Below are 10,838 nucleotides of genomic sequence, written 5' to 3'. Positions count from 1 at the left end.
AAAACTGAGCGGGATTAAAGTATCAAAGATGCCAACATTGACCCCCCAGTTTGGATAGTAAGAGGAAGATTGCTGAGGTTAGATGAGAATTTTGCCATTCTCTTGAACCCTAAGCCCCCAGCAAATCAGATAATAAATAAATTTACGATCCAACAGATACTTTCCTCCTTAAGGTTGATCGTAGAGTGAGTAATGACAATACAACATCGTAGCTAATAATTTTGTGCGAAGTATTGTCCTGGCTTGGTTAACATCCTTACTCAGAAAGGATTGAGATCATAGTGGAATTCGAGGCTTTTTTTCCCTGCAATTAGTGATTACCGTGTTAGTATGGAATACATATTTATGTAATTTTTGATTTTCATATGAATTTCTGGCAAAATTGAAGGCCTGAGGTGGATTGCAGATCGTTCAGAATGGATCTTTTAAAACGTGCATTGTCTAATAATAAATAACATAATTTTGACTCACCGTAAGCCAAGAGAAATAATACTAGAAATAGAAAAACTTTAAATAGTTACATAAATAAATTACAGGGAAAGGCATTGCATTATTCTTGGAAGTAGCTATCTAAAAATATTGTACGAAAAAGCACACTTGTTGTTTGTAATTTTCGCGGGCTATATAAGGTAGCAAGAAAATTACGAATAAAATGAAATGAAATAAGTAACAACTATTAATATCTCAGAATTGTACGCGAAAAAAATTATTTTCCTCCAGTACATTCAAAATTACATAGTTATTCTCTTTTCTAAATCAATTCCCATTGCATTCGCATTCCTTTTTACGGGTTTTACGACAGGACAGGCGTGTTCTGAGCTTAAAGGATAGTTAAGATGGCGGCGGACGGAGACGACCCGATATCGGATCAAGAGAAGGTATTGTTTATTTAATTCAACTATTGGAAAAATTATGCTGGAGTTTTAACTGTTTCTTCTGAAAAGTATCATGTGCTTTCGTTTTATGCCAATTTTGAGTCGTGTAAAGCGTTTAAAAATGCGAAATGGTTGTGTGTGGCCTAGTGTTGAATCATCGGGCCGGGAATAATATTTAGTTTTCTCTTCGATTGCATTGTAAATGCTGAAGTTACATTATGTGCGACACTCTTCACGTAAATTGATTATTATTTTATTAAGTATTATCTATTTGTTATTCCATCCTCTACGTTTTGTCATTTGACGTAAGGATTTTTGTCGTACTCAATTGTTGTATCATTTAGTGTCAAAAGATGTTATATTTCAATATATACGCTTGGATTGACTGTGAAAGTGGCCGTTTTCAATAATTCTATGCGGAGAATCCAATTTTTAAAGGGTGTTTCCTTTGCCAGTTAACTTTCGGAGAGAGCAGATAAGTCGCCGTCTGAGTCATTGGCTACTGGGTTATCGTCTCATGTTGATTTCCTCATGTAAACACGAAGGGTGTTGTTGGTTATAATAAATAGGAGACTTCCTTTGTATGCATTGGGTTTGCACTTGTTCCACTGCATTATTGATGCTGAAGTAGAAACGTACTGTGGTATTTGTCAGAATTAATTGGCAATTGAGATTTGATAGTTTATTTCAGAAATGCAACGTATGCACAATGTACGTTTATGACAGGTCATATCCTATTTTTAATTAAGTAAAAACCATTCGTATTGTACTAAGTGAATGAACATCAGTTGTAAAGGGTATGTTGTTTTGACAGTTTATTGTAGTACACGTAATAATTTGGCAAATGTTTCCGTTTCAGGTCCGAATTGTTTCGGACTTCATATTGCACTCTCCACCAGGGGAATTCAACGAAGTTTTCAATGGTATGGTTTCCTATTTTTTTCTCTTTGTATTCTTATCCTAATATGCCTTCTGTCATGTGGTATTTCATGACGACGATCTTGTTGTGTCATTCTAATGACTAGTTATCGTGTGGGTATATACACACGTCATGTGTCCTTAGATTGGCATTTTAATCCGTCGTTAAATATTATGTTACAATTAATCGTCTCTGCATTCATTGTTTGTTTGTGAAGTTCACCGTAAAAGAGTAATTATGCTTTATTGTTTGCTGTTTGATTTCTCCCATGGTTGGTGAGGGAGTTAAGATGGTTCCATTTTTCGACGTTCAAACCTAGGTTGTGAATAAATCGAATATTTTACTTTTTAATAACGTCTGGTGGTGTTACTGTTGACTTCTGTTGCTCGGGAAGTAGTGGCGGATGCATGAGATACAATCTATTTGTGTTTAGACCTCTTGAGATTTTTAAGCAATGTCTTTGTTTCTCGCCACTTACTTATTAGGTGTTATTATAATGATCCTCAACTGCCTATGGCCGTAAGTTGAGAAAGGATAGCTGGAGAAATGTTGCAAATTATGCGATACATCATCTTTAGGTCATGTTAACTCTCATTAATTGCCATTCCATATCTTTGTTTTTGGCAGCAGGATCTAGAAACCATTATGGGAATTTGTATAGGATATGTAAATAGTTGATTTCAAAAATGAAAAATGGATTGTTTCTAAATTTAAGTCCTGAAAGTGGACAGAGGTAGAGGTTTAACCAAATGAAGCGAATGGAAACTGTTTTATTTGTCAACAGTTGGGCATCTTTTAAGAAAAATAATGCTAGCTTTTATAAAAATTCTAATGTTCAAATCTTGGATGGAACATTTACAGAATGGAAATTTATGCTGATGTATGCATATTGGTTGTAATTCTGTGTTTTCTTCTATCTTCGGTAGCACCTCATTTAGTAGATGAATGTTTTAATATGGTGAGCTCAGGTGGGTTTTGAAGATACAACACAATTTATTTTCCTTGAATAAGAGAACTTATGACAAAGAGAGAAATTTATATCTTTTTTCCAAATGTCATGTGGTATTTCATGACCATGCTCTTGTGTCATTCTAATAAGTAGTGATCGTGTGGGTATATATAGTAGTCATGTGGCCTTAGATTGGCTTTTAATCTGTCATTAAATATTATTTTATAACTAATTGTCTCTACATTCCTTGTCTCCATCCAGATCATCCGTATGAGAAGTTAGCTAACTGAATCTAATTCTGTCCAGCAAGCAAAATAAGTTGTTGGGCTTTTAAAATCTATTTAAGCTCACAAGGAAAGCAGTTTACATATAATTTTTTCCATCCCCATACTTGGTTCTGTGTTTGAAGGACATTATCACTGTAAAATTAATATTTAATATTATTGCAATTAGATGAGTGTTTTAGAGTAATTATAAGACACTTTTTTCTCTAGATCATTACCTGTTTATTGAAAGGTATGTTTGCGGAGGTGTTTGAGTAAAACATTGGAATATCTTAATGAAACCTATTCAAACTGATTGTTATGACTTAAGAGGGGTACTATTTGTATAAAAGATGTAGGTCCTATCAGCTGCCATCATTCATTTGTTACTTCCAGATGAGTTTTTCTGATGCAGGCTCTGAAATGCTGTAGTTAATATGGTACAGTGAGACTAACTACTGGAAGAAAGATTATGCTATTTTGATCTTCTGACTGATTTCTCAGAATTAGTTAAGATTAAACTTGTGGCAGATTGCCAACTTATGTAGGAAGAACCTAATTTTTTAAAGTTTTCAGGTATGGAACTGCTGAAAAGTCCACACGGGAACAAATATGTATACTCGGTATAGAATATTGATTTGTGCAACAAAATGTACTTGAGATTCATTTAGAGTTGTAAAAAATTACAGTAGTTAATTTCAGGTTTTGATTGGGGTTTTACTATGTTTAGTTTTGTACAATGAAAAGTTTCTGGGTCAAAATTGGTTGGAGTTAATTTCACTCTTAAAAGAAATTCTAGTATCTATTGTTCAAAAGATCTTGGAGTCATTGGTGTTGGGAATGGTGCTGGCATTAAAATTACAGGTTACTTAAAGAAGGTTTAAAGAAGGAATTATTCACTTTCAGCTATTTCGAATTGACTTCATCGAGCATCAATATATAAACTGGATGAGCTAATTTTAATTTTTCTGTCATGAAATATTACTTTTATCTTAATGGAAGCACCCATTTATTAAAAATGCTTGCTCAAATTCATGATCTGATTTATGTGAGGGCCAGTAAACATGAGTTCATTATTTTCATAACTGTGGAGAAAGATTTTCATATGAATTGATGTAGCTAGGTGAGTAATGGCCTGTGATGGCACAGTTTCCCAATCATTTGCAAAAGTGAGCCATCTGTTGTATCGTTGCTTATTCAACAAAGTTATTCCATTAATCAGCCAGGGTATATTGCTTTTATCTCTAAATAGCATAAAATAGGTAAGTTACCCCAGCCACCAAAGAAAATATTCCTGAGTCTATTGCTATGCTAAATTGGAATGTAATTCAGGTATGTTATGTTAGTTAGGAGCACTGTAAAAGTCAGGAAGGTTACAATCCAAAACTTAAATCATCTTGGTTATTTGTAATGAAATTATTACTATTTTTTCCTCAAGTCTAACTCAACGAGTTAGAAATGATAAAAGTACAATGAATGGGTTAGGTTACAAAATGTATTTTTATGTGGTTGGCAAGTACATGGTTATTTTTGTTTCAGATGTACGTGTGCTTTTGAACAATGACACACTTTTGAAAGAGGGTGCATCCGGGTATGTGAAATTTACCTCCCTTCTCCTATCTTTTTTACCTTTTTTGAAATTATTTTTTTTATTTTTCCAACTTTGCCTTCATTAGTTTATTTTTTCTCTGGATAAGTTTTGCTTAGAGCTAATATTAATTTTATCAGAAATTTAATTTTAATGGCAGGTTAATCATAAGTATTTTGCTGCAAATTATGACATCTGGCTAACATGGATGTGATTCCTTTTGCAGGGCATTTTCACAGTACAATAAGGACCAACTTACACCAGTAAAATTAGACGGTTTGGAGCAACAAGTGTTAATCACTGAACACAATGATATAGGTAGTAGCAGATTTTTTGACCCAAGGTCAAAACAAAGCTTTAAATATGACCATTTGAGGAAAGAAGCTACAGATTTACAGGTAAATTATGATGGCTAATGTAGAATCTCACTCCTTTGGATTCATATAAATGCGGCTCTGGATTGTGTGTTGCTTGTTGAATGTGCATGTGATGGAGAAATATTTTTTAAGGGAATATTAGTGAAGTAGACCACCATTCATGATGTTTTCAATCTGTAATGGATTCAATTTACATTCACATTCATGGATACATGCATTCAATTTTTTTCTGTGGTGATGATTTTGTCAGCATCAATAACCTATCTTTATTATTAAGTGAAAGTATAAATACATATATTTTATATCAAGGGGGTTGTGTCCTCATGGTCGCTCTTTTTGAGACACAAATTACTGCAATTCTTATCCTTGTTTTGGGGGTTAAGGGACCTGCTGTGTGCACACGAAGCACTACCAATTTCACATCTCTTCTGTGGGAAACCAAATTCCTAAGTGTTGACCCTGTGTGAAGGATTATTGTTCTTGCATTGTGCTAGATCCTGTCAAAGGTTGAATTTACGTCAAGTATGATTAATTTTAATGGATTGTCATCATATGTGCAGGTTTACTGTATCTATTAGTACTTACATGAATGTCTGTGTGAAATGCTGATTGAGAAACCTGAAGTTGATTCAATGCAAGGAGGAGTGATGCCTTGATGTGTTTTGGACTAAAATTTGCCCTTTATACTTCTTGATAACCCATCAAGAAGTATCCTATGGAACATAATTTACTAACCTATTTATTCTTTATTATGAGTGCTTTTTTATGAATTCTTTTTGATTCTTGATACACGAACTACCATATTTTTAAGTGTGGGGCTAAATGAAGTGATGCTGGTGTTCAAATATTAAAAATTAAATGCTAGCAAATTGCCATAAGATATTTTTAGGGATTTGATAGTTTGGTTCTCTGATTATGTAAATTTTTCTCATGGTAATATATTTGTAGCTTCTTTTATTATTTATTGTTTTTTCTTAAATTTTAATTCACAGAACTGGGAAGTCGATCAAGTAGCTGAACCATGGAGGGCTGCGCTAGAAACCGAATTTTCTAACTACACTAATAGTCACTACAAGCATGGAGTGTGCAGTGTGTTTGGCAGAAGTCAGGGGAATACGATTACTTTGATAGCCTGTATAGAAGATCATCAGTTTCAACCCAAAAATTATTGGTAAGAAATGGGAAAATTGTACCTTTTTTTTTTTGAAGCAATAGTAACATTCAAGGATTAACTTTTTCCCCATTTGCTTGAATGCTTGATGCAGTTAAGGCTTTTTAGATCTGAAAGTGTGCAAGAATGTGTGTGGTAGGGTTAAACATTGTCAAAGAAGTTGATTCCTTTTGTCTTAAAAAAATTAGTGTGTATAACAATCCTGTTTTTTTTTTCTGTTTTTGCTAATGGAATCTCATGTTCTCATATTATTTTGTTATAATCCAATCATGTTGTCAGTTGACTCATATGGCTCATATAGTATTTTAGGTTTTTGATCCTAATATGGCTAACCACCTATGTTTCTTTTCTATTAAAAAATTATGCTCGTTTGTCTTAGTAGTATTTTGAAGGCCTGTCAGAGCCTTCAGCATTTTGTGTGTGCATGTTTTTTTTTGTTTTAATTGCATTCTTTTCCTGCAACGAGTTGCAATCTTTGGTCTTCTATGGCCTGTATAGTGATTCGTGTTAGCTGTGAATTCTCTTGAATTACTTCAGACTCTTGTTTGCTTTGATCCTGAGTATATTTTCTTATAAAGTAATGAATCAAGTGCATATTTTAACGGACGGTACTTGTAAGCTTGTCCCATTGCTACTTTTATGTTTAGAAAGCTCTCCGAGAAGGAAGGATCATGAACATTTTATACAGATAATTTTTTCTTTTACCTTTCAACCTTTTTTTTCTTTTTGATAAGGTAAGCTGAATAAATTTAGGGAACTACATGTCTGTCTCAGACAACATTAGATTTGTAGATGTTTGGGTCAGATAGTAGATTTTTTCTACGGGTCACTGTGATCGTAGTAATCAAGATGCCATTGACTGTGGCAGTGGTGGAACATGCGATCTGCAAGTGCCCCAGATATTATCTTGCTGTAGTTAAGGTTACTTTTTGATTTTTTAAATTAAATTTTCCTTTTAATTCAAGGCTTGTACTGAGCTTTTTTTTCATTGTATTTCCTTATTTTATTGTTGCAAGGCTGTTGTAGTTGTGTGTGGTAACTTGTGTTATATTTAAAATGTGACTCACCTTGAGGGAGGTTAGGTATTAAAGGTATGTACTACATGACTATACCTTGCCAGTGCTATTGAAGGGTAACTTATGAATGCTACTTTTCAGACTTCAAATGATGTCACTGGACCAAATCAGTGCAAACATGTAGTTTGTTTGGTGCATGTATTAGTTTTCTGGGTCAAGTGTTGCAGTGTTTGTATTTGGAACGTAACTACCGTAGTTGGATGATTTGGTATTCTTCTTTACATATGACCTTTTAAAGTATAATACATATTCAGTCAGTCTACTCTGAGAAAAGTATGTACTTATGAAGACTAGGAACGGCTTGAAAATGTTTCACCAAACAGTAAAACCTCTGTATTACAAATCAGATAGGACTGGGAAAATGGTGACTTCATTGTAAGGGGTTTTGGTATACTGACATGCTTTGTGGGTTGTTTATTTGAAACATGTGCATAGAGTTAATGTAGTAGCTGGTGTGAGTTGGTATAGTTGATGCAGTGGAGTTCAGTTGGGAAGTTTTTTGAAGGAATATGGAAATATTTCAGAATATGTGAACATGCTCTTGTCAGCTCCTAAATAACGAAATAATTAATTTTAGCTATATATTCCTGTATTTTTCCATTTAAATCATAGACCTTTTGATGGCAATCACTCATGACATGATTCTCACTGTTTGCCATACTCTCTGTAACAGGCTTCTTATGCTTGGTTCATTTCAAAGTTTTTGCATATTATTCTTTTTTGCAGAGGCATTAATTTATGCTTTTATTCTAACTCTCTGGCTTTAACATAGGTTAAAATGTTTTTGGAAATGGTAATTTTCCGGTCTCAAGGGAATGTTTAAATTCGTGCTTTGAAATTGTCTTTGATTATCATTTGTGGTTTTTCTTTTTGCAGGAATGGTCGTTGGCGTTCCCAGTGGTCAGTTGCTTTTACATCTGGCTCTGCTGAATTAAGAGGCATTCTTAAGGTTCAAGTTCACTATTATGAGGATGGAAATGTTCAACTTGTTAGTTCAAAAGATGTCAAAGGATCACTAATCATATCTGTGAGTAACTCTAATATGCTGAAGAATTCATGTACTGCTAGTTGAATACTCGGACAGATGATGAAGTTAAATATGGATTAATTAATTTTGACTCAATTTTTTGTGTCGTTTTACTTACAGAGTGAGCAGCAAACAGCGAAGGAATTTGTAAAAAGGGTGGAGGAGGCTGAGAATGAATACCAGACAGCAATTTCTGATAATTATCAAACCATGTCTGACACAACTTTCAAGGCACTGCGTAGGCAATTGCCACTGACGCGAACAAAGATTGACTGGAATAAAATTGTGTCTTATAGTATTGGGAAAGAACTGAAGAGCCAATGATGCACTGTTTAACATAAATATAAAAAAAAAGAGGTGAAGGAAACATGAATCCATGACTTAGCTGTTGTATCTGGTTCGGAAAGTTTTGTAAATAATAAGTTGTATGAAGGTTGAGTATGGTTTTTTGTTAACTTGACGATTGAAGTTATGGAATTTATGGAAACATGTTTGCATATGTAGTATTAATTACGGCGGGAGTTGTTAGAGTGGAGGGGACAGGGGCTCAACATTTATATGCAGTACTCTTGAAAGTGAACTCCTTGAGAGAGTGACTGCATAACTTTGCAGGTGTTATCCTTCCCATTTAAGAAGTTTATTACTATATCCTTAATTTTGAGTAGGATCACATTGTCAATCCATATGTTTCCTAGTTTCATGTTATTATAGTATGGTGACTCAGTTCACTGTGATGATGATGTTCTTAATTCTTGGACTTCGCTGTTTTGCGTTTTGTTTGAATTACAGTTTAGAGAATTCCCTTAGACAGATGTGCTTGTGGCAATCTTATTTTCTCTAATTTACTTCTGATAAAGGAGTTCTTTTCAAAGTAAGCCCAAGTGGCTGAATATTCATAATTCCATAATATATAAAGTTTGTTGTAATCTTGAATTGCAACCTTTACATTGAATCCTGTGTTAAGAATTTTTAAGTGTTTATAAATGTAAGTTATTAATTGTCTTGGGTTTTATATAATCCTGTGTGTGCTGTATGTTTTCTAAGAGAGCAGTGCCACATATCTGACAAAATAGAGGAAGTGCCTTGTGTAATACGAAATTCTATTCACCTGATTTGCTGTGCTAATGACCATTATATGTTATAATTTGAGCTTTGCCGAACTTTGATTGTCAATTTTTCTATTCTGTTGCATATTTTTTATGGATACATAGTTAATGAGTTATTTTTATTCGAATATGATTTGGTATTGCAATTTGCTTTGCCAGGTGAGATAGGAAAGAGAGAAGGCATGGCAAGAAGTGGCAGTGAGTGTCCACTGAATTTATTTTCATTGAAATGTGTGCTGCCAAAAAATGTTTGCCTCATTCCTTCAAGGAATAATGGCCAATTATTAAGCACAAGGTATTAGGCTTTGCATTAATTTCTTCCTTATTCCAATTCCAACGGTGAAGCCCTTTTAAAAATACCATTGAAGATGAACGCTTTGGCTCCTACTTGTTGTAATCTTGTTGTTACTTAACAATAAATGCTGTGGTCCATCTTGGTCCTTATTTACAGTAAATGATATATTATTTGATTAGTGCTTGTTTCTTATTCACTTGTATTGTGGTGGTCTTTTTGAAAGTATGCCATTCCTTTTTTCATCTTGCTTTTGAATCACTACTGTAGTAGTGTTACATAGCAGCTTATTGCTTTTTATTGTATTAAATGAAAAAAAAGGCTCTTTCATTACCCATGAATACCTACTAGCAAAATGTTAACTATTCAGTCATCTCATGGACAGAGAGGTTATGAATGTTTATATTGATGATACATTTATTGGCTGGAGCTGCCACTCGTCACTCATTTTGTCGGTTGTTTTGAAGACCGTGTGGAGCTTGTAAAGGTGATTTGTTTAAAATATATTCTTTGAAATATTTAATGAAAATTCTTATTGGCGAGTATAAAAAATTCTCTTAATTTTTTATGAGATTCACCAAAGGTTGTAGTTATAGAAATAACATTCTATTGCATGCTCCTACGTATTTTCTCAGCTTAGGCTGTTCGTTACTTCCCATAGCCCCCTTTTACATAAATATGTAGCCTCCAACTACCTGTGTGAAAATTTTATCCAGTATAGATTGAAAATTTAGCTTCGAATCCCTTTGAGTTTCTTGCTATTATCATGTTTCAACTTTTTTTATTTCCTTCAAGTTTATTTCTGCAGCTCATGTCTTGCTCTGCTTCCATTATACTTAATCCTGCCATGTGGTGTATTTCAGCTCTATCTGGACATCACTATCCAATATTAGCTGAGAGTATTCAGCTGTGGATGGAGAGTACTTCATTTACATTTTTAGTTGACATTTTATACACTTGTAGTTTGAAGTGTAGGGTTATCTTATGAAATGATAATTTTTATATCATGGCAAGATACAGCTGTAGTCAATGGGGCTAATACATATTATAGTTTTTTTCACCTTCAAGATGGGAGTTCTATTTTTCAATTTACTTTTGTTTTCGGAATTTGATTTGTGAGAAGTTATGTCAAGTGAAGGACATTAAGTGTGATTTAATGGGCAAGTGAATTAATTGCACAGAGAGAAAATTATAA

At 33.7% G+C, this 10,838-nt stretch overlaps 1 protein-coding gene across 1 annotated transcript; it reads left to right on the top strand.

The window, feature by feature from the left end:
* The first annotated feature begins 774 nt into the window (after positions 1 to 774).
* On the top strand, positions 775 to 9,806 carry LOC124170697 (F-actin-capping protein subunit alpha). Its single transcript, XM_046549601.1, has 7 exons — positions 775 to 878; positions 1,735 to 1,798; positions 4,546 to 4,597; positions 4,821 to 4,992; positions 5,964 to 6,142; positions 8,095 to 8,245; positions 8,366 to 9,806. The coding sequence occupies exons 1-7, from the start codon at positions 837 to 839 to the stop codon at positions 8,567 to 8,569; spliced, it is 864 nt and encodes a 287-aa protein (XP_046405557.1). The 5' UTR covers positions 775 to 836; the 3' UTR covers positions 8,570 to 9,806.
* The last annotated feature ends 1,032 nt before the right edge of the window (positions 9,807 to 10,838 follow it).

Source organism: Ischnura elegans, chromosome X (assembly GCF_921293095.1).
Source record: "Ischnura elegans chromosome X, ioIscEleg1.1, whole genome shotgun sequence".
Classification (NCBI taxonomy): domain Eukaryota; kingdom Metazoa; phylum Arthropoda; class Insecta; order Odonata; family Coenagrionidae; genus Ischnura; species Ischnura elegans.
This window is presented reverse-complemented; position numbering and strand designations above follow the sequence as displayed.